Source organism: Physella acuta, unplaced genomic scaffold (genome assembly GCF_028476545.2).
Source record: "Physella acuta isolate Inbredline_101_S28 unplaced genomic scaffold, ASM2847654v3 ptg000306l, whole genome shotgun sequence".
NCBI lineage: Eukaryota > Metazoa > Mollusca > Gastropoda > Physidae > Physella > Physella acuta.
In genome coordinates this window covers 847,350-873,256 of record NW_026731825.1, presented here as the reverse complement: position 1 = coordinate 873,256, position 25,907 = coordinate 847,350, and the positions used below count along the sequence as shown (strand labels likewise).

The window sequence follows — 25,907 nt, the reverse complement described above, 5'->3', positions numbered from 1 at the left end:
TATAATGAGCTAATTGACTTACATACATACAACACGGCAATGTCTAAATGTTTTAAATAATACTACAACAATACCATACAATACGGTCGTCCTTTCATTTAACTCCAAACATTATTCAGGGCCTGTTCAAACATTTTTCACTTGTCATGTTTATCATTACACCACAAGCCCTCGTCCCTAGCCGCTACTAACAAAAAGCTTCTCACAATCGTTAATTTCAGCTTTTATACTTGCATTAGACCTGGGTATAGCAATACATAATAAATGGGGGTAACTACACAACAAGGTTTATTCAACTCTTACACGCCTCTCCTGTACGTTCTAGACTATTCTAACCTATTCTAATCTAACCTACAAATTACCTGTAACAACCTAGAAATTTCTTTTATAAAATAAAAGACGGGCTTTAAATATGTAGCCATTTTATTTGATTTGAGATCCGCTAACTATATTTACGATTCAGCATATTTTTTGTGGAAATTCGGAGTAAGCGATTCCCACACGTTTTTATAAACAAGTGTAAACGACTTTTCTTTGTCTTTAACGAAACTTTGTGGTATAAATAGACGGCGATTTCCTCACAAGAAAACAGAAGCAGCGGTTTAGAGAAGTCTCCAGTTCGTGTGATACAGAACTACACAACTCTACAATGTCTTCTATTTTATTGACGGCTCTGTTGTTTGTAAATATCATGTTCACCTGTGGTAAGTACATTTGTATATAACTGCAACGCAAATGTGATGGAGATATTTAGTTTTAATTATCTGTGTATTTTTTTAGGTAACAATTGTTTGCTTTTATTTCCACTTATACGAAGTATAGAGGAAGTATTGTAATCGTGCAAAAAATCGAAATCGATATTTTCACGAATCTTGACGTTTTACTACCCTAGTCGGACAAACATAGTTTTGCAAATTTATTTGTGTATGTGTGCATGTGTGTATGTGTGTATGTGTGTATGTGTGTATGTATGTATGTGTGTATGTGTGTATGTGTGTATGTGTGCATGTGTGTATGTGTGTATGTGTGTATGTGTGTATGTGTGTATGTGTGTATGTGTGTATGTGTGTATGTGTGTATGTGTGTATGTGTCTATGTGTGTATGTGTGTATGTGTGTATGTGTGTATGTGTGTATGTGTGTATGTGTGTATGTGTGTATGTGTGTATGCGTGTATGCGTGTATGTGTGTATGTGTGTATGTGTGTATGTGTGTATGTGTGTATGTGTGTATGTGTGTATGTAATTTAAAACAATTCTATAGGTTTTATCAGTATTTTAGTTAACCATCTTGTTTAAAAAATTCATACGACAATAACAGTTGAATGTTTCAAAATTAAGCTTAACATGTATTGTCTACTTTCAAATTATTTTTTGTGTGTGAATGCCTAATACTTAAGCCCGTAAAAACAAGTTAGGATTCTAGATTTAAATAAAAAATTATTATCATTTAATTTTTGTTTTTAAAATCCCACGTTTTCTGATTGAATTAAAAAGTAGAAAATAAATGCTATACATCACAATAATGCAAGCGATCACTCTACTATAAGCGATCGCAAACTGCGTGCGCATTATGACAAAAAATGAAAAACGTGAAAGTAAAAGAAAATCATGGCGCCCCACAAGACAAGCATACACTAGTACAAACATACACTTATATGAAAATACAATATTCCGAATAATCACTTGTGCACATTCATATATATATATATATATATATATATATATATATATATATATATATATATATATATATATATATATATATATATATATATATATATATATATATATATATATATACACTATTTTTAAAAATCCTATCAGTATTCTTACACAATTTCTAATCTAAAACCCTATTAATATTCTTTTAAATTGAAAATAACACAAGATTGACACCAGGTTATTTCTGTAAAAATAAAAATAAATGTATGTCTTTAAACTAAAACATTGCTTCAACTTAAAGATGTTAAACATCAATTACTCCCCGGACATTCCCCTCCGACATTACCCCCTGAGAAGGTTAGGGTTACGGCTAGGGGTAGGGCTGAGGCTAGGGCTAGGGGTAGGGCTGAGGCTAGGGCTAGGGCTAGGGCTAGGGCTAGGGCTAGGGCTAGGGCTAGGGCTAGGGCTAGGGCTAGGGCTAGGGCTAGGGCTAGGGCTAGGGCTAGGGCTAGGGCTAGGGCTAGGGCTAGGGCTAGGGCTAGGGCTAGGGCTAGGGCTAGGGCTAGGGCTAGGGCTAGGGCTAGGGCTAGGGCTAGGGCTAGGGCTAGGGCTAGGGCTAGGGCTAGGGCTAGGGCTAGGGCTAGGGCTAGGGCTAGGGCTAGGGCTAGGGCTAGAGATATGGAATAGGGCTAGGGCTAGGGCTAGGGCTAGGTTTAGAGATAGGGCTAGGGCTAGGGCTAGGGCTAGGGCTAGGGCTAGGGCTAGGGCTAGGGCTAGGGCTAGGGCTAGGGCTAGAGATATGGAATAGGGCTAGGGCTAGGGCTAGGGCTAAGGCTAGGTTTAGAGATAGGGATAGGGCTATGGCTAGGGTTGATTTTGGTTTTGTGTTACGTTTTAGGCTTAGGCAGATGCTTTGGTTTGGTCTTTTTCTTAAAGTTTAGGAATAAGATAGTTTATAGTTATTTACTTCTAGGTAGGATTCTAACTAGATGGGGTAGGGGTAATTCCCCGGTAGGGGGTGGGGTGGAATTAACAGGGTGGTAATTGACATGGGGGTAATTTCTCCGGGGGTAAATACGGGAGGGGGGGGCAGAATGTCCTAGGGGGTAATATTCGGGGGAAAGTAATGTCCTGTAGCCATTGAGCCTGATCTGACCGTATGCATTATGTTATCTTAAATAATACGCCTACTTGGTAATAAGCAACAGTGTTTAAAACATATAATACATCTTGAACTCATCGATATTATTTTCTTTTAATTTTAATCCAAATGTAACGGCAAGTACAAATGTATATTTCAAACTAATATAAAAACATATTCTTTAAAACATCACGTGAGGTGTATGCCTATATGTATTTGTTTGTCATGTCTATTTTTTGTATGTTGATGAAAATGCATTCCAAGTGTTATGTATCTGTAAGAATGAATCTTTCTTCAACTTATACTAGAAAGTATTACCTAGTGCCAAGAACGGGAAAAAAATTATGATGAATAGTAGTACATGATACTTTATTAAATTAAATTATACTAAACTTCAAGTACTCTAATACTAACCTCTCTTTTGCCAGTAATACATGTCCCCAAAATTTTCTGCAGATTAGACTAAGCATATTTTATTAAGGAAATAAAAAACGACAAATACACTCAATTAGTACAGTATACTGCCAATACAAACTTAACATTAAATAACATAATAAACACCCTTTACCTAATTATACTGTTAGACCATTTGCTTATTATATATATTATAAATGTTATGACATTTGATTTATTTTTGCGTTACAGTACGTAAAATGTGATTGTTAGTTAATTAATTTGTTCTGCCATACTTGTGGTCGAGTGTAAAATATTTTGGATGTTACATTTATGTGAATATTGCTCATTCGCAAAAGAGGATGTGTCCTGAAACCCTTCGCGATACATTTCCACGAAACGGTTAAGTCCTGCTTCACCATCCGCAATGAGGTCACATCCTCTACACTCAAACTATTTAAACTGCAATGACTGCTTCATCTTTGCTTGTGTAGTAAATTGCAGCAAGCATAGCGGAATACTTTCTTTTATTTAACTCGAAGTTATTTTTGTTAAAAAAATTGTCAAAATGATCTTTCTTCTGAGCTTGATGATCATTGCAAAATTAGCTCGGATCAATGGTAAAGTAGTAAATATGTTTTTCTTGCCTATCGCACAATACTTGATGTATATAATGTTCTGTTATTCTTTAATAGTTTGTTACATCTAAAATTGCCATTGACTTGCACCTTAATGTAATATACTATAACATACAAACATCTATTCAGGGCTTGACATGTCATTAGAGAGAGAACACTACACAGTGGCAAAATATTTATTTTGTGCCAAGTTATATTGTGTGGAGAATACTGTAATGTCGGCATATGGAGGAATAGTTTGGTCTACACTACGCCGAGCCGTCTAGCGCGCTATTGTTTTTAAATGCTAAACTATAAATGTAACTATAACACAGTTCATTCCTAAATGGTGTGCCCCCCCCCCCCCCGCATTGCAGAGTCTGGCGGCACTGAAAATTGGGAGGTAGGTGGTTGTTAGAAATATCGACATATTTAGGGCTTTGCAACAGAATAGTTAGCCTTTTCCTCTACATTTCCTTGATGTTGGTTTATCTTCTATATATTCTTCTCTAAATCCTGTCTCCAATTAAATCTATTCGGATTTTTTTCCACAATGGGTTCCTTCTAGGTCCTGATAGTTGATGCCAAATATTTGTTTAAAGAGTATTCACTCCTTTGAAATAATAATAAATAATTTACACCTCCTTTTGAATCAGTTTCTGTATTGTGTAACTCTAGTGTTCTTCTTTGATGATGGTTTTCATCAAGCTTCTTTTAAATCTGTTCTTCAGGCGAGTATACATCAAATATTTTGTTCATGCATGCATGCATTGTATTTTTATTTTAGTTATCCAAGTTATTGCTCTATGCAAACGTTTAGGCTTGATCATTTTAGTTTTAACTTGACAGTCAGTTTTCTCTAACTCAAGACGTTTTCATATGGCTAAAAGCTGCTCTTGCCTTTCCAATTCTGGCTTTTTTTGTCTGCACCTCTTCGAGCTATATTTTTATTGTTTGTCCTGCCTTGGTCGTTGCAGATTTTATGTTTTAGATATTTTTATCTTTCAGTCATATAGGAGAGATTTTTTTCTTTTTTTCCAAACGATTCTGTTTTTCTCCCTATAAACTTGCCTTTAGAGTTGTAGATATTTTGGTTGCTTTTTTTCATATTGTAATTATTATTGCTTGGATGTGATAAGACGAGATATTCTACAAAGTCTTTGTCACCAAATTGTTATCAGTGAGTCCGTGGTATATACTTTCTTTTTTACTCTGTTGCAATTCTCATGATCCAATCTATGGCAAGATGGAACAACGCTAGCGACAATAGTCGACCAGTCTCATTCTTAACTTTATCTTTTTTTATACGAAACTCTACACTTTAATTCCGTGTAAGACTATGCATTTCTTTGATACGTTGCTCAATTATATCTGAGTATCATAACAGCTTATGTGCCTTTCAACAAACACTGTTGTTTATTTACTCGTGAGAGCTCTACTCCGTTGAGCGGTTTTTATCAACATACCATATTTTATCAACATACCATATTTTATCAACATACCATATTTTATCAACATACCATATTTTATCAACATATCATATTTTATCAACATACCATATTTTATCAACATACCATATTTCATCAACATACCATATTTTATCAACATACCATATTTTATCAACATACCATATTTTATCAACATATCATATTTTATCAACATACCATATTTTATCAACATACCATATTTTATCAACATACCATATTTTATCAACATACCATATTTTATCAACATACCATATTTCATCAACATACCATATTTTATCAACATACCATATTTTATCAACATACCATATTTTATCAACATATCATATTTATCAACATACCATATTTTGTCAACATACCATATTTCATCAACATACCATATTTTATCAACATACCATATTTTATCAACATACCATATTTTATCAACATATCATATTTTACCAACATACCATATTTTATCAACATACCATATTTTATCAACATATCATATTTTATCAACATACCATGTTGCAGATGACCAGCCTCACAATATTATAAGACTATCTAAGATGTTATTAAATGCAGCGTTTAAACTTTATTTTGGAAATTTTACACACGGTTTACTTACATTCATAAAGCGAGGAAGAGCATATTGCTGAAAACGCTCTCACTTCATTGACTGATGTCATTGAAATAGGTTAACTCTACTGCACTATTGACCGTTAGGATCGAAAAACGGTTAATGGTTGTGCTTTTACAGTAAAACTAACGAAAAAAAAAAGAATTCCCTTAAAATTACTGCATCGAAGAGCTATAAGTACACGATTGATCAAATATATTATATAATTAATGGACCTTTTACAATCGATCAGCATATTATAATACCTGCAACGTAATAGCATAAACTGCGTTTGATAACGGAACATCCTTAGTATATTGTTAACATGTCAGTATTATAAAGTACGAGCCGGCCCGCGGCATAACATACGCTGACACTGAAAATATTTCTTTAAAACACTATAAGTAGCTCGTTAAGGACCATACCCCCCCCCCTTTCTCCCCCCTCCCCCAACGTTTAAAATCGTCTTAAACTAATTTATCTGCCCCTAATAGCCGTCACTAAACCAAACTCCACGAAGGTAAACATAACGTGAACCACAGCTCACTAAGACCATGTAGGGGTGGGGATGGTAGGGAGCGCATTTACAGCTTGTTTTCTAGCGTCTCCCAGAAGAGAATTATATATATACGAGCCGGCCCGCGGCATAACATACGCCACTATTTAGTTGTTGTTTTTTCTACTTTTCAGTAATTCATAATTTGTGAATTCGACAGTACCAACGCTGACACTGAAAATATTTATTTAAAACACTATAAGTAGCTCGTTAAGGACCATAACCCCCCCCCCCCTTCCTTCCCCTTCCTTCCTTCCTTCCTTCCTTCCGTCCTCCCCCCCCCCCCCACGTTTAAAAATCATTTCAAACTAAATTATCTTCCCCTAATAACCGTCACGAAACCCAACTCCACGAAGGTAAACATAGCGTGAACCACAGCTCACTAAGATCATGTAGGGGTGGGGATGGTATGGAGCGCGCTTGCAGCTTGTTTTCTAACGGCTCGCAGAAGAGAATTATATATACGAGCCGACCCGCTGCGTATCATACGCCGCTATTTAGTTGTTTTTTTCTACTTTTCAGTAATTTATAATTTGTGAATTCGACAGTACCAATGCTGCCACTGAAAATATTTGCTTAAAAACACTAAACCCCCCTTCTTCCCCCCCCCCCACGTGAAAGCAGCCTCCTTTTAGTTACCTCCTCTAAGTTTAAAATCGTTTCAAACTAAATTATCTGCCTCTAATAGGCGTCACCAAACCCGTCTCTATGATTGTAAAATGTAAACAGCGTGAACCACAGCTCACCAGACCATGTGAGAGGGTGGGGGTGGTAGCGGTAGAGAGGAAGAGAGGGGTCTGTAAGGCGCGCTTGCAGCTTGTTTTCTAACGGCTCCCAGAAGAGAATTATATATATAGATATATAGATAGATTACACGTATAATGTGTGTATATATTGAAGTTGTAATAATTTATAAGATGCTCCAGAGATGTAAAGATGAAGTACGTGATGTGACCGTTTAAACGTTACAATATAGGCAGACTCGTTTTATGTTGCCAGAAATATTTTTTGTCTCAAGCTGACAGAAATGTTGAGCTGTCTCACAGTGCTGAGAAGCAGTGTAGAACATATATGTGTCATCGATCTTTTGTCTATTGGAATTAAAACAAGATACATGCCTTTACAATGGGATACATGTTTTTTTTAAAACTTATACTTATATAAAATAAACCAGGAGTGATCTCCCCTAAACTTTCTCGAATATTCTTATATCAAATAACAGGGGATGGGAACTCGAGCTATAGACATGATTTTTAATCCATTTTAAATACTTAAAGTTTTAAAAATAGAATAAAATCTCGTAGACAAATTAATTGCACACCAAGTGAACGCCAAATAAAAAAGTGCATAATACTGCGCAATATTATTAGTACTCTAAAAATTATTTACATTTGTTTTTTGAGAAATCGGAAGTAGCGTAAATTACTACTTCCGGTCAACGGAAAGTACTCAAAATTTAAAAGAAGGTAGAGAATTAGATCTTTTACTTACATGTGAAAATTCATTTATCTATCTGAAATAGTACTCAAGTTATAGGCTTTTGAAAATTCAAACTAGGAAAAGTACCACTTCCAGTTATAGGAAATCGCTCAAAAGTTGATACGGATCTACGATTACTTATATATGAAATTTAATCAACCTAGCTTTAACGGTACTTAAGTTATCGTGTTTACACACGGACACACACACACACACAGACAGACAGACACACAGACATACGGACAAGATTGCAAAATTATATTTTTCCGTATCAGTGAGGTGTAAAACGCCGAGATTTGTAAAAATCTCGATTTTTTTTTGCACGATTACAAGACTTTCTCTATACTTCGTATATACGAGAAAGTAAAAATAACTTAACGGTGAAAAAAAACACTTTTCAAACAAACACGTAAACATGATAATAATGGGATGGAATTTACTGCTTATTGTTTCTCAATTTAAAGCCAACTTAACCATATTTTATGCTTACAAGTTTTTATAAAATACTTATATATTTTCAGGACTTGACATTTCATTGAAAAGAGAATACTATATGGAGGGTAGAGATTTATTCTGTCCCAACTTACAGTGTGTGGAGAGCACAAGAGAAGATAATGAAATCTCAGCTCTTGTCAACATGTCAGTCTATAGGATCAGTGAATTAGAGGAAAAGATTATGTTGGCGTCTGTATCAGAATCAGATTCAAGAGTTCGAGATTATAAAGTAGCTGGATCAAAAGTTGATGGAAAGTTTTCAAAGTTGTTTGGAGAGTTGACTGTGTCGTTTACAAAACCTTCTGATTGTTTTAGTACAGTGTTTGGATGTGATGTGTATTACACAAACAGAAGGGGTCTCATTGAGAAGAAAGAAAATAAAACCAAACCTGTTGTCCAAGAAAATCGTAAGCCGCTGATGTTGATGTCCTTAGAGGCTAAAACTCCAGAGTTTGATAAAACAATGGATAGAATGTCTGAGTTTCTAAAAACATTTAAATATTCTGATCCGTTAAACAGTGCTGACTTGAAGATGAATTTACAGTTTTTAACAGATGACAAAAATTCTAACCTTAGTTATCATAAAACAGAATTAACTAAGGAGAAGAATGATGAAACCTTAGTTAACCTTACCAATGCGATGGAAAGTAGATTAAATAGCTTGTTATCTGCCCAAGGATCTACAATTCAGAGACTTGAAAATCAAATGAACAACGTTGTTAACAGATTGAACACCTTAAATAACACAAATCAAGAGCTCACGCATTTGAAATACAACTTAACTGAAAACTTACTAAAATCAAATCAACAGATAGAAGCAAATAATACAAAACTTCAAATGCAAATTAGTTCGGTACAAAATGTAACAAGTCTATACAGTGTTTTACAAAAGCAACTGGAGAAACTGAACTACAGTGTGGTTAATGTGTCTTTCGATGTTCAGAGGTTGTCTCAAAAATCAAATGAAAGTGAAACTCTAACAAAAATCTTGCAAGATTACAAAAACGTTTTACTAACTTTGACTAAAGAAATGATTCAAAATAGCACAGCGATATTGGAACAACGTCAAAATATAAGCATTCAACAACTGGGTGAAACAAACAAATTTCTGTCAGAGACACAGTCAGAGACACTGAGTGATTTAAAAACAGCTGTATCACTACTAAACAATACTGACATCGATATACACGCCAGTATGGAAGAGATGAACAGCACTATTCAAAACCTGATTACTAAATCAGATCTAATTAGTGTCCTAGTCAGTAGGTTACATGGTGACCCTGTTCTCAACGGAAGTGAACACGTAAGTTTAATAGAATGTGTTTATCATCTTACTCCGCTTACTCCCAATTTGGTTTTTTCCAGTTCAGCCATTACATATGACAATGCTCCCAAGAAGTTTAAATTTAAAGTATTTTACGCAGGCATGGCATGTTTTCGCATTAGACTTACAACAATACAATGCGTCAAATGTAGAAAAACTAAAATGTTTGTTATTAAATTTTTATATTTTTTTATGTATTCAGATAATATTCTGACAAATGTTAGCTGGTGATTTTTAAAAAAAAAAGATTGCAAAATCAATAACTGTTTATAAAAGTTGGATTTAGTAGAATGTCTTTAAAATACGTAACATCACCACTTTTCTCGAAAGCTGAAGCTGTGCCAGGAGCGCACATGTTCATAAAGTAGTTCCTTGTCTCGACAATGTTTAGTAAAATAAACGAGATATTAAATTGACTATCTTTGGCAAACATTTTTAACACATACTTACATACTTACATATATTTCTGTGAATATATTTATACTTAATCATACATAAACACGCACAAACATATCTATATGTATGTATGTATACACATATGCATGTGTATGTATATATTCTTCGTGGTTGTGTCGGTATCTAGTGCTTTGAATAAACATATTTGTTTTCAATTAATTTCGTTTGAACTAATAATAAATACAAATATGCTACTTTTTTCTCCAGTTAAAATGTACCAAAATGAACGATCGTATTTTAGTGGACATGACGTTTACTGGAGTAGATGTTAACAGAACATTGTGTGATAACAAGACTGACGGTGGAGGATGGATTATTATACAGGTTGTTTTTTTTTTGTCATTTAAAACATTCTTAGACATTTACCAATATAGCTTTTTTCCTACATTTTTTTTCTAACAGTTTTGTTGTATTTATACCATTGAAAACACCTGTATAATATAAAATGATAGACAACGTTAATGTTGAGAGTGAATTTATTTTGAAGATTGTTCTCGGATAAAAATATGTTTGTGATGTATGTATACAATTTGGGATTTACTTATAAATCAAATCAACTTACGTATGTTTACCACTGCCGTTATTTTATACATAAACTTTTTTTATTTCTTAAATATTTTATTTATATTAACATAAATATTCTTTAGAATCAATTAAATGAAATTGCTTAAAACTTTATTTTAGCATTGTCAATACTTCTTACAGAGACGTATCAAAGGTGATGTGAACTTTACAAGAACTTGGAACGATTATAAAAACGGATTTGGTTCAACATCTGGAGACTTTTGGATCGGAAATAGTGTAATTTCAAAATTGACAGATTTGGTAAGGAAATAATGTCTGCTTAAAAACTGAATTGTGTAACAAAAAAAAATAACGAAGTAATACTTATTAATGTGTTTAAGGGGACTGTGTTAAAGTGATTGTACCATACACGCACTGCACTATGTAGATGTTTTCACTTTAATTCTAATTGTTAAATAGTCACTTTATTCGATACTTGTATACACTAGCTTGTTAGTTTACTTATAATATAACGGTTTCACAACAACATGGGGACGGAGTGTTCTAGCGGTAGAGAGCTGGACTGCTAACCCGAAAGTCTCGAGTTCGAATCCGGGTTAAAGTTAGTAGACCGTCCCTGAGTCCGAACAACTCTGATGGGTACCTAATGATAGGGAAAGTATAGGCGGCTGGGCATAGTGCTGACCACACTATCTCTTCAAATGCCGAGGTCACAGAAATAATATCGTCAGATTTGAAAGGGAAACTTTACTTTTACTTTCACAAAAACATGGGGTCTTTTCATCATTAAAATTTCAATTTGATCATAGCTGTTTCAACTTGATTTTTTAAATTAACGAAGTATTTACTTTAAAATTAGTACTAAGGTGTTGTGATCAAGAAACTCGGAAGCTGAGAGTTAAATATAAATTACCCAACCTTAAACCTTATACATTCGATGTTGTAAACGAGTTTAGTATTAAGCCGCCGTAGAAGTTGTATACTGATCGAGAAAAAAAATACGATGCTCTTTTAGACACGCTCTGCATTGCTACCATAATGTAGGCTACAACTTGATTTAGAAGCATTGCTGAGGTGGAGATAAAATAAATAAATAAAATTCAAGAATTGGACGATGAAGATATATGACACATGTGAGCGGAAGAATGTATTGAATCTGGCTAAAACTGTTAATGGGCTGTTGAAAAAGGGGATAAATAGATGGATGGATAATATAAGCTGCAAATGTGGAGATACGTAGTGAATGCAAAGTCTTGAAATTTCTGCTATTAATATAGCATACAATTGTTTACAGTTACTAATACATTCAGTTTGATAATTTTATTTAATCTTCATATCGATTGGACTGTGCGTCTGGTGTACACATGTCACTGAAATGCACATTTTAATCATCAGTCATGGCATTGACTATTTAAAATACATTTAAATGGACCTAGATTAAGTAACATGCTATTTTAATGGCGAATGCATAGTAATGTATTTCGTTGAGTTTTTTAAATTTTAGAAAACAATAGCTAACTAACGAAACAAATACTATACATCTTCAATTAATATGACGAAGGTGCATTTACTGCACATGCAGTATGTTAATAGATGAATAAATTAACAAAGCGTGTTTTTATTTTTATAGGGAAAAAAGCTAAGTGTCTTGATCCGTTGATTTCAGAAGTGTTTATTAGATAACCGATTTACAGATTAGTTAGATATTTTAGGAAGGGTAACACAGCTTATACAATAAAGATCGTGGTTATGTAACGAACCTTAAAGAATAGTGTAATGCAGTCAGCAGGATATTTTCCGCCGGTCATTTCTTCCTCTACCGGTTTTATCAACAGTTCTATTCCACACCCTCCCGCCTGCCCTCACCTTTATTATATTAACCCCATTACACGACATACATATAGAGATACAAAGATGATACGTTGTAAGATTTAGAATTAGGGCTATAGAGCTTATCAAAAGAAGGAGATGGGTTTATTACTTGCGTGCGTGTTACAACGGCAGGCAATATAAGGTGAATAATAAAAAGAAGGGAGTTCTAGAAAAGCCATACGTAAATTGAATATAAATAGTATTTCTTGTAAGGGAATATATTTTTAAGTTGCAATGTAATCAGGCAATAGATAATGTAATATTTCCTTTCCCAACAGACGTCTTTTGGTTTAATGATGGGGTAGATACAGGAACTATCAAAATAAGTTTACTCAATATTTTCTTTTTACAAAGAAAGTTTTCAAGCAATGTATGTATTATTGTAATGATGTGGTTTGGAAAATTGTGTATATTGTTTATAGATTTTCGTTACGTTTTTTAATCAATATGTATAATTATCATATAGTATATAGGGATCAATACTTACAATGTTTCAAACACAATGCAATATTTAAATATATCTAATTTTTTGTCTAACGCAGGGTTTTAACGAACTCAGATTTGACATGAAGTATAAAGGTAAAGACTACTACGCTGTGTACAGAGGTTTTAAGGTAGAAAATGAAGCAGCAAAGTATAAGATGAGCTACACGTCATTCAGTGGTGGGAATGTTGAAGACCAGTTTAGTTATCACAACGGAAGAAAGTTTACAACCATTGACTCTGATAACGATGTGTGGTCAGGTAGAAACTGTGCTGTAGACTACGGTAGCGGTGGTTGGTGGTATGATGATTGTCACGCTGTTAACGTCAACGGTGAATGGGCGAGTCGTGTTAGTCTTAAAGGAATTCATTGGTATAGCATTACAAGCTATTTTGACTCTCTAGACTTTGTTGAGATGAAACTTCGTCAAATGTAAACAACCAAAAAACAATGCTATGGTAAAATAATGGATATACAGTAATCAAATTATTTATATAATCTTCAGAAACATAAGCAACATTTTATATATTAAAATACATAGATGTAAACATTTAACTAAGACAATATTTTCTTGATGATGAGTATACATAAGGAGTTTAAAATTAACGAACATTAAACCAAATATTTTATTTAAAAAATTGATTTTAAAAACTACAACAGAGTTTGTTTTGCTGTTATTATGTAAAATAAAGCCACGTATACACTCATCTGGAATTGAAATTCCTCACACATTGACTGTGTGTGTGTTAGCCATTAAAACAGAAAAAAAACCGACTATGATGGTGTCATTTATTTCTTGCATATTCATAGACTAGTAGTGTAGTTGTCATCTACCACTATATCTTTAATTAGCCATACAGTCGGATCGAGTCAAGTTCAACTCTAATAACGTGTGTAATGTTTATGCACTTTTTTCAATAACATTTTTTCGCATAGTTTTTCGAAAGATATATATGCCATCCAAAATCATATAAAGTAGATTGTAACTGTTAATTTGGGATCTGTAAAGCTTTGTATTATAAATGTGTACATTATGCGATCACACAGTAGAATAAAAATAGATTATTTAAGAAAATCCTTTGTTTCAGTAGTTAATGTTTTATTAATGTATTTCATATCGAGCATGTTTGTTTATTAAGAAATCTCTACTATCAAGTACATATTAGTATAAAATAAAAGTTTAATTCTGAATATGTTTTTATTACTGAGATTGGAATATTCTTTTATTATCGTTTTCAATGTATATAACCATGTTCTCACAAATTAAGTGAGTAATTTTAATTGTTATCTCCCGTTAACAATTGTGTTTGTGTTCCATACCATAGGCTAGAGAAATTTCCAATTACCTAATTTTATAATTGTATTTGTTTAATATGTGTTACATGGACACAATTAATGGAAAGCAATTATATGCAATTATATACATCTTTATTTTAACGTCCACTTAATTTTTATATCAAGCCTCCCTTTGTGTAGTTTAAGGAATTGTTTGGTTTATATATTTACAAATACATGCGTTTATACAACTTATGGTTAATGTGTTATTTCATTTGTTTGTTTTTTTCGTTTATTTTTTCAAACACATAAAAAAATCTTCGAAATTATCAAACACATAATAACTTTCGTTTTTTTAATGTGATAAAGGCAATACGGACCAAGGCTAATTGTAGTGCGTAAATGAGTCCACACAGCTACGATGATACTTAACGCACGTTATGGAACGTACACATTGACCACGTTTTTCTTACTCATGTCGAGATTACAGAAACATGTGAACTCTATATAATTGTACTGATATTAATTTGTGATCCTAGGATAAATCAATAACTTTAGTAACTTAATGTTACCATTTCTATCAGCATTTTGTCATGCAAGATACAACTGTTGATGTGGTCTGTAAATCCTGTAAGCTTGTCAGTTCCTCTAACGTGAATGTTTTCAATACAGGTCAGACCTTCCGACACCAGACCACTGCTGACAAGATTTTACCTTAATGTTATTTTTGGTATTAGCTCGAGTATTAGCTTTATTTTTTTTTATCTCTGGTCCTAGCTAAAAGTTGTTTTAGCATCGTGCTTTAGTACTTTTTAGAATTCCCTTTACAAGTTAGATAGTGTATAATGAGCTTAAAACGGTAATGCTAGTGTGTTAGAAATGAGAGATTGGCTTGCATTCAGTAGGCGTGTGTATGTGTGTGTTCCCAGAGTATTGTTGCCATCAAAGACATTTGTAGGCTGTCACGGTAGGGGGAGCGTGACTGGGTAAAATGGGATACGAAGGTTCTATACGGCGTCAAAAGTACAGACAAAGGGAGGCTACTGGAGAAATATTTGTGGCACAGCCTAAATGTAAACCACTCAAGGCGATAGTTTCCTGGTCTAGATCTTTCGAGTTTACCTGTTCTAGAAGTTGAGCGCTCGAGTAGAAAATGTAACGCTGGATACCCAGTGTTTATATAAAACTATGATGGATTTAAAAATGGATTTATTAAACCTTACACATGAGAATATAAAAAATTAAGCCCAAAACTTTGCTGAGACTTAAAACAAAAGTATGAAAAAGCTGGAAGAAAAGAGCAAGTACAATATGAAGCACACAAAAAATCAATGAGGAATTTGATAATAAAAGCATTAGAGCTGAACTATTCAGACACTTAAAAGCTAATGGTATCGACTTTTTCTGTAAATAAATTGCTAGGAACTAAGATATCTATCCTAAACAAAAGAGACCAAGTAAGTTTTAATTATTATCAAATGATATCTTCAAGATTCCACGAAAGGAAATTGAAATTTTAATTTTCACTGTTTTTTTACTACACGCACGATTAAACGGAGAAAACATTTGGATTGAAGAAAAATCCTTTACAATTTAGACCTATACTAAACTGTTTACAAGTAGGTGTGATAGTAAAGGGGATATGACTGCGTCTAGAATTTGAACATATAATTTCCCCAATTTTTTTTTTAATTCACAAAAAAATTATAAACACAATAACAACATGCGGATAAAAGGAGAAAAAAAGTGATTTAAAATTGATTCAAATTATACATATATATGCCGATTGCCGTCCCCCGTAGTGTTACATAAGTATATTGGAGAAAGTTTAGGGAAGATCACTCCCGCTTTATTTTTAGCGTAGCACGATGTAAAGCTCTCGAATTTGTCTTAAAATATTTTGTAAACGAGGATACGTAATTTTTTTTTAACATTTCCTTTTCGCCATGGCTATAATATAAATGATTGGAGAAAAGTCTATAAAAGTAAAAGAAATTTTTCCGTAAACCAGAAAAAGCATATGTTTATTAAAAACCTCTAGATTGATTCTCGAAGAATATTTAATATCATATAACTTGTAATGCATAGTAGAAATACTATATAACTTTGTTAATATGACGTAAAATATATTATATTCAACTTATCTGACTACATATAAGAGTTTTTTTAATCAATAAAGCGTTCAGTAAATCAGTCATGAAAACCTGACCCTAAAAACTTCATAAAAACGACTTAAAAACAAGTTTTCATGTACTAAAGAGCAAGAAAAACGTATGAATAAATTATCAAAACAAAAGGCTGATTAAGCGTGTTAAAATATGCTTATATTTGTGGGAACCAACTAGAATATATTACATATTTACCAAAATAAAGTGCATTTCATTGTGTGTATATTCATAATTAGTTGCATGTTTACTCTACTCCGGAAATTTTAAATGCCCCCCCCCCCCCCCTCTCCACGGAGAAAAAAGTCTGGAAGAAACACTGGTAACGAATATAGTTAGTAACACTCGTCAACGTATACGCAGTGTATCTTCCAGACTTTCTTCTTTGTGACTCTCGGGGGGGGGGGGGGGGGGGGGCAATAAAGTTTCTTAGGGAGGGTGGACGGACACTAATAAAAGTATATATTTTATATATAAATTGCATTTCGTTCCGGGGGGGGGGGGGGGGCAGTAAAAACTAGTCTAACCAGATGAGTTCGAGTTCAGCCTAATTCTCATTTTAGATTTGTCAACACAAGAACAAACTAGTTTTCTTTCCCTAAAAAAGTTGCTGTCCCCAGCTAATGAGCCTCAACTGCCCTGCTCCCGACACTCGGGACGTAAGAGTTAGTGAATCCCACGGTCTCCCGCCCCATCCCACCGTCTCCCTTGAAGCTAATGATAGGGTTGATTAAAAGTTGATAGGGTTGATTAAAAGATTAAAAGTTGATAGGGTTCATTAAAAGTTGATAGGGTTGATTAAAAGTTGATAGGGTTGCTTAAAGTTGATAGGGTTGATTAAAAGTTGATAGGGTTGATTAAAAGATTAAAAGTTGATAGGGTTCATTAAAAGTTGATAGGGTTGATTAAAAGTTGATAGGGTTGCTTAAAGTTGATAGGGTTGATTAAAAGATTAAAAGTTGATAGGGTTGATTAAAAGTTGATAGGGTTGATTAAAAGTTGATAGGGTTGATTAAAAGTTGATAGGGTTGATTAAAGTTGATAGGGTTGATTAAAAGTTGATAGGGTTGATTAAAAGTTGATAGGGTTGCTTAAAGTTGATAAGGTTGATTAAAAGTTGATAGGGTTGATCAAAAGTTGATAGGGTTGATTAAAAGTTGATAGGGTTGATTAAAAGTTGATAGGGTTGATTATAAGTTGATAGGGTTGATTAAAGTTGATAGGGTTGATTAAAGTTGATAGGGTTGATTAAAGTTGATAGGGTTGATTAAAGTATAGATAATGATCTAATTTATTTATCAAAAACAGAATTTGAATTTTAAAACACAAAATAGTGAACTTTCTGTAAAATACTATGCGAATTCTACTCTAAACCACATTTTTGTTTAAGATTCACATGAGGAATAAAAAATTAAAGAACCTTAACCGGCAAACTGTTATTGGATCATATGTTTTTATTCGGTTGCTTCCCTTTGATGGTAAAAGTAAAAGTTCACTTTATGTGACCTCGGCATATGAAGGGATAGTGTGGTAAGCAATATGCCCAGCCGCCTTTACTCTCCCTAACGTGAGTTAGGTACATATCAGAGGTACCCTTTGATGAATGTGGTACTAATCTTTCATGTAATTTAGAGGTCATGAATCAAAATAATACTAACAACATTTAAACCCTGACTCCACATTAAACCCTGACTCCACATTTAAACACTGAATATTTAACACTTGACTTCACATTTAAACACTGACTCTACTTTTGAGCACTAACTCCACATTAAAATACTAACTGCACATCTACGCACTTTTGTGATACTAAAAATCTGCAACGTTTCTGCACGTAGGCGATATATTAGGAACATAACCCAAAATTCCAGCACGGGAGGGAGGGGGGGGGGGGGGGGGGGGTGGGGGGGGGGGGGGTCATCCATAAATGACGTCAAGTTTTTTTTGACGATTTTTACCTCCCCCTCCCCTCCGTCACACGTCGTCACAAAAAGCCAGACCCCCCCTAAAATGACGTCATACCTCAGCCTACAACACCCCCCCCTTAAAATTGCTATTAAAGTTTTCTTAAAACATCGATTTTTTTCCCATCTTGTTAGAACTCTGTCAACAATATATTTTGATCAATTCCTATTAAAATATATTAAAACAGTTTTCTAAACGACTAAAACTCTATTCTAACATCCTTTTTTTAAATGCAAAAGTGTGACGTCACACCATCAACCCCCCCCCCTCCCCTCATCACACACCATCACAAAATAACGAACCCACCCCCACCCCTCCCATCAATCCTACGAGTGTGACGTCATTTATGGACGACCCCAATGACTAAAAAATGCACTTCTGTTATTATTTTTTATTTAACCAGAACTGTTTTAAACGATTTTTTTCTCTCTCAAAGATACGACTCTAGAGAATAAAACCCAATCGATCATTCAACAACAAAGTACCAAGCCCAATCCCTTTGTTCTCAGGAAAATTGAATGCTACCGGAAATGACCCTAAACATACTTGTGGTTCACAAGGTTAAATGGATGCCGCAACAGCCCCACACTCACGTCTGCCGGAAGTTGAGTCTGGAGCATGCTGGGTAATTCATGCTATGGATTGTGGGACTTTTTGTGACCATCAGGGCATGAAAGCCCAAGCTGTAGGAGGCTGGGACATAAAGTAGACACCCATGTAGATAACTGATTGCATTCGCTGGGCTGGTTTTGTTTTCTAGAATCCTACAAATTAAATATGGTAGAAAAAATTTATGGAATAAATAATATCAACAAGACGAAAACAAAGTATAAAACACAAGATGAATACACGAACAGGCATTTGCTCTAAAATTATTTTTAAAAAAGAATACTTTTATTTTCCAATAAAACAAATAACATTAACCATGTGTGCGAATGCTTGTCCATAGGCGTAGCGACCCTTCCCGGCGCCCGGGGACAAACTTTCAATTTGGCGCCCCCTCGGGAGTAAATTTTCGATTTGTACCCCCCCCCCCCTCAAACTTTTGATTTGCACCCCCCCCCCCCATCAAACTATCTATAATGCAAAAATGCAGCTAAAATGACATTTTAATTTGTTTTTACAACCTATTTTGGCGCCCCCTAAGGTCGGCGCCCGGGAACATATGTACCCCCTGCACACCCCCTTCTCATCGCTACGCCTCTGTACTTGTCTTTAGTAACATAAGTAACATATATATATATATATATATATATATATATATATATATATATATATATATATATATATATATATATATATATTTGAATACTTTTTTTTCCAATTTAAAACAAATACAGCAACATTCCACGCCGTTTGCCGTTTGGGTGGATATTCACAAGGTAGTAACATTGATGTATAGAGTATAGTAAATAAATAGCGAAATAAGTACATGAATACATAAGATACATTGAATTTAAAGCTCGTTGGTTAAACAAGTTAATTAAAAAGTCTAGTGACAATTTTAGCGCAATTTCCTTATATCAAACCTCAGATTATTAATAGGGTACAAAAATAACGTTTGAATTAATAAGTAAATTAAATCGAGATAAATCATATATTCAGCAAATAAATAATGCAACACAAGTAGTTTTAATAATTCAAAACAAAATAGAAACTAGCCTCACGTATCAGTCGAAAAAAAGGGGAGAGTAGCCTCCCGTATCAGTCAAATAAAAGGGGAAAAATTTTAAAAATCCTTTCGAACCTCCGCTCATTAAAATCCTTTCGAACCTCAGCGTTTGCGCTAAAAACCTACAAGACGCTCAGTTTAAATGTTCCCAATTATTTTTTTGTGACCGAACGAAAGGATATTTTTGAAAACTTTGTTCGGCAATATTGGTCTAAATTATGGCAGGAATCGATTGGTAAATGTTTCAAGTCGCTAAATCGTCTGGTTGCCGAGATATGGAGCAAAAACTGAATTTGTTCGAGGTTTTTTGGCTTTTCCGGGAAATCCATAAAAGAAACCCGGAATTTTTTTGGCTTATGTTCATCCTCGTATTTTGCTTAACATAATTGCTTTTGGAACTAGTCATCGAGATTGCTTCGTTGAGGAGGAGATACGACTTAAAGCTGCGGACACACATCCATCCATCCATTCATACATTCATACATCCAGAAATGACGGGTTAATAAACGCAATTCTCCAGAATGGAAATTGCGCTAAAAATGGAGGCTGATTCGGAACTATTGTGCCAACAAAGGTGGTAAAAGAGTATAACGTATGGAAGAATAGTCAAAAAAAGCTATATTTGCATGGATTTCATCCCTTTCTGTACAATAAACAATGTAAATACCAAAGAAAAAGGAATAACCAGTAGTCACACACACTCAAATTTGTTGTTTTACAAGGATTTAATTTACATTGGTACAATAGTGAAATGCAGAAATAGATAAAAAAATGTAAGTGCTTTACAAAATTTATTTAGATTTCTTTCATTTCTCTAAGACGACGAATAGCACTGCGTACTTTAGCTGCAGCTGTAGTACAACTTTCCAGTTTGCCGTAACTATTAAACTCGACCAAACTCTTCTCTATTCTAGGCCTCGCCTCACTCTGAGATGAATCGTTATAAATTTGTAAAGTGTTATGGTGTTTTGGATTTTGCCTTTTTTTTTTTTTTTTTTTTTTTTTGGCAGTCAAACTAAAGATTTATTAAACATATCAATAAGATATGTATTTCAACACATATTAGTAATTTTCACATACTACTAAAACACATAAAAATTTATTTATTTATATATGAAACTCATAAGAAAGAGATAAACTTCCAAAACTTGTGTTGGATGCTTGGTATTGAAATGAATGATCACATTATTTAATTGCATTATAATCCTAACCCTTATTTTGGACCTAACACAATAAGTACCATTATTTCTCTGTTTAGGTAAATTTGGAAAGTATTATGGGTAACTTAGTAAAACATATCTTTATTTTTTATCACATGAAAATATTGTAGCTAAAATAAGTTGTTATAGCAGTTTTCCTAATGGGATTGACACAAGTGTGTATTTCTTGAACGTGCTAGTTGTATAAAGTTTCTGGTAGCTAAGAGATTTACAAAAAAAACTTATACAAGCACATAAATGGTCCAGTGATAGTTGTTCTTTTAGCCGCACTGCATGGTACAATACACTTTTACCCCCTTACATTATTGTGATTACTAAAATATCTACCAGATAATAAGCATGTATTCTAGCTGCTTGAATATTTACAAATATTTACAATACTAACATATATTATGATGGCTAACAAAAATGTTCCTAGCACTTTTAAAAAACTTTTTTTACAAAACTGAATTTCCAAATTTTATTATTTACACAATTCCCATACAACTATCACTTTACAACAAGAGAGCCAATTATATTATTATATTAGTATCTTTTATATCCTCATAATGGTCCACAACTTGTAGATTTTATTTGCTGGTCCTACAATGGTGTGGTATCAGACACTTTATTTCTGGTGTGGCACATCTGTTTCTTCTGAGAGAACTTGGGCCATGTTTCATATTTCTTCACCGCAGGGGCGGAACTACAGTGCCGCCAGACCCCGCATTGCGGGGGGGGGGGGGGCCGGGACGTTTAGGGGCCCGCAGCCGACCATAATCAATTTTTTTACAGTTAAAAAAAAATCTTCTATCATTTTTGACTTCATGGTTGTTTTGTAAAAAGAATACTGCAGCTGCGGTTGGATTTTCTTTATTCTATAGACACCATCTCGAGTCCTCTTTCTCCTACAATCAAACACACGCTATTGTCGGCAAAATTCTTTTGAAAATAAACCAATCGCGTAAAAGATACGCAATTGTTCAAACCACTTCCATGACTTATTTCCCTTTTTTAACTAGTCAAATTTGTGTGCTCTTAAGCGCCTTTTAATAAATTTGCTCTAAACAAATTAAAAAGCAATTACTTCTCTTAATTATTATTTTTTTTAAAAATGCATAATAAAGAATAACAAAGCATAATAAGGAAACGCATTTAGAACTAATAACATTATAAGAAAAAAACATTAAAATAAACATAAGGCGAGAAACCATTACACATACACAGGTTTCATGCTTTATATTATTTTCGACCGACTTACTCATGAAGGCAGCTAAGTAATAGAGATTATAATAGAGATTTTCAAAACAAACTAATAGCAATCACACGTTTGACCTCTAATATTACTCTAAACATAATTTTGACTCCCTTAAAATGAAGGGACAAAAAAAAAAAAAAAAATAAAATAAAATAGCAATCACACAAATGACCTGTTGTAACTTGTATTACTTAGTAGTAAAAACTAAGTATTTTAGTGATTTTTTTTTAAAATTTCGAACAAGCCCGAAATGAGTATTCTGTGTTGGTATAGTCGTATATACATATAAATAAATAAATAAATATATATATATATATATATATATATATATATATATATATATATGTATATATATATATATATATATATATATATATATATATATATATATATATATATATATATATATATATATATATATATATATATATATATATATATATATATATATATATATATGGGGCCCAAAAAAATTCTTTGCGGGGTGGCCCTTTTTTTCTAGTTCCGCCACTGCTTCACCGTCATGATTTTGAAATGTATCTGAAGTGTTTCCTGGTCATCTGTTTGGTGATGCTTCTAACTATTCGTTTCATGTTACTCTAATAAAATTCTATAGAATCCATTTGTATCAGTAACTAGCAGCTTCTTCATGGTGATCAGCTGGCGCACTGTTTTGGATTTTGCTTGAGACTTGTTGGAGACTTGTTTCCTTTTTTTTTTTTTTTTTTTTTTTTAAACATGTACATAATGAATATTTACATGATGTCATGTATATGATTATAACAAAAATTACAAAAGATGGCAGTAAAAGGGGTGAAGGTCAAATAAACGTGTCAGAAGTCTGGGTGGGGAGTGGAAAGGATATTTTTCCGAGAATGGCAAAGGGCCAGTGGAGCATTTTCAATGTAGGGAAACAAATTAAGTTGACTAGTTAAAAGAGTGTTTATTTATGTACTGGTCGCATAGAGTTTTCAAAAGGTTGCTGTGTAAAAAATGAGGGGAAAGAAACAAGATTTAGAACTTTAAAAAGTAAATGAATAGATATTCGAAATTGATGTTGGGGTGGGTGGTGGGGTCGTTGGAACAGTTAAAGGGAAAGTGGTGTTTTCATGTCTGAGGGTAAGTGGATAGAGGGGGAGAGGGGGGAGTGGGTAGATGTGTCTGACGAGGCGTGGAGAGGGTTACTGCGTGTTTTAAGGCAAGCCAAGCGTCAAAATTTGTGCTGTATTATCTGACTGCTGAGGTGTTACCATTTGTAGTGTGTGTGGGTGGGGGGGGGGGGGGGGTTTGACGAACAGATTGCTGTGTGGGCGAATTAGTGGGAGGGTGAAAGGTTGGTATGTTCAAGTCGGTGTTTATGTTTAGATGAATGTTTAGTACCGACAGGTTAGGGGTGGGTAGGCGTGTAGCTATCACGTGTAGGGATACAGTGGAGTTTTATAGATCAAAAAAATTGGTGTTCACATAAAAGAGTTAGTAAAGTTAACGAAACAACTGTAAGTGTTAATTTGGTGATAATAAAATGAATACAAAAGGAGTACGGGTCATTGGGGTCATTTGTACGTTGTGGACCAAAGTACCATACATATATGATAATAGTAATATAGTAACAAATGATAGCTTTACAATGTTTGTAAGCTTTATAACTTAAACAATACACAAAAAGCAACAATAGGGAAATGAAATGCCAAATGATAAATGATGCGACACAAAGTGGGGACATGGGGGTTGAGGGGTGGGAGTTACGTTGATGTTGTTAGAAATGTATTTGGATAATACATCATTGTCACTGTTTAACATAGTACTTCATCACAGGGGTGGTGGTGATGGGGACGAGGGGATGCAGTTTTGAGGGGAAATTTGATATTGGGATCATGAGGTTTAGGGGCGGGGGGCGGAGAGGGTGTGATGAAAGGGGGATGCGTCAGTTCGATTAGGCGTTCCAGGTGGCAAAAGCAGTGTAATATGTTCTTTACGTTTTGGTGTTGTTAATTATGTTTTTTTTTTTTTTTTTTTTTTTTTTTTTTTTTTTTTTTTTTGTGTTTGTATTTGTGTTTGTGGTTGGCTTTGTGTTTGTGTTTGGGGTTGGGTTTTTGTTTGTGTTATCGTTGGTATTAGTGTTTGCGTTTATGTTATGTTTCCTTTCTTTAGTTGTGTTTTGGTTTTGGTTGGTTGTGGTTAGGTTCGGCAATGCCGGGTTTATGCCGTTTACAGAGGCGTATCCAGGTTTTCGTTGTAGGAGGAGCTTCTTTCTTCTTCTTCTTCTTCGTTCTTAATTATTAGTGTTGAATGGGATCGAGAATTATCTGCCAGTGGGGTTGAACTCGAGACTCTGTTCAAATATATCAATCATGAGCTTTTTGCCGACTCGACCACGCCTCCAACACAATTAAGCGTTACGTGTCAACTGGTTATGCGCCATTGAGGCCATTGACTCCGATTTCAGCCTGCTTTTCTTTTTGGATTTGCTTCCATAGCCTTTGTCCATCCAAGAACAAACTACAAGGCAGCAGTTGTTTAATTTTGGAGTTGTCTCTCCTAGAAAAGTGGCTGTCCCCAGCTAACGAGCCTCATCTGCCCGGGGGTTCGAACTCGAGAGTAATTATGGAGACTTGTTTCCATTCATCATCGTTATTGGTGTGTGGGTTATTAATTTTAGAAAAGTTTTTTTTTGTATTTATTAAAGATTGGTAATCAAATAGTATAAAGTGTTTTATATACACATATTAGAAGAATATAATATTTTTGCAAAGTAAAATTTAAATTCAACCAATAAAGAAATTATTTATTAATTTGAGAATAATTTGTACAAGAGTGTTTGTCAAAATACCTACAATTGGCATACACGCTTAAAAAAATAATAATAGCCGCAAGTAATATATTAATGGTCTCCCTTTGGGCTATATTGGACAATATAGTGACACCCGTAGCAGATAACTAGTTTAACTCGGGCAATGATTTTCTAAAAAAAAAATTTTGTTTCAATACATTGAATCATCTAGATAAAACATATGGCGTTCTATTGGACATATAACAATTATGGCGTTCTACAAACATGATATATGCTAGACAGATATACCATATGGCGTCCTAGAAACAGTGCATATGCTGAACAGATAAACCATATCAAGTTCTACAAACATATATGTTAGACAGATAAACCATATGGCGTTCTATAAACATTATATATTTTATATGTCGTTCTACAAACATTATATATGTTAGACAGATAAACTATATGAAGTTATACAAACATATATGTTAGATAAACTATATGTCGTTCTAT

At 33.9% G+C, this 25,907-nt stretch overlaps 1 protein-coding gene across 1 annotated transcript; it reads left to right on the top strand.

Annotated features, from left to right (window-relative positions):
• Nucleotides 1-587: 587 nt before the first annotated feature.
• Nucleotides 588-13,523, top strand: LOC131939975 (fibrinogen beta chain-like). The gene is made up of 5 exons (XM_059298502.1): nt 588-704; nt 8,453-9,729; nt 10,414-10,530; nt 10,912-11,031; nt 13,146-13,523. The coding sequence occupies exons 1-5, from the start codon at nt 650-652 to the stop codon at nt 13,521-13,523; spliced, it is 1,947 nt and encodes a 648-aa protein (XP_059154485.1). The 5' UTR covers nt 588-649.
• The last annotated feature ends 12,384 nt before the right edge of the window (nt 13,524-25,907 follow it).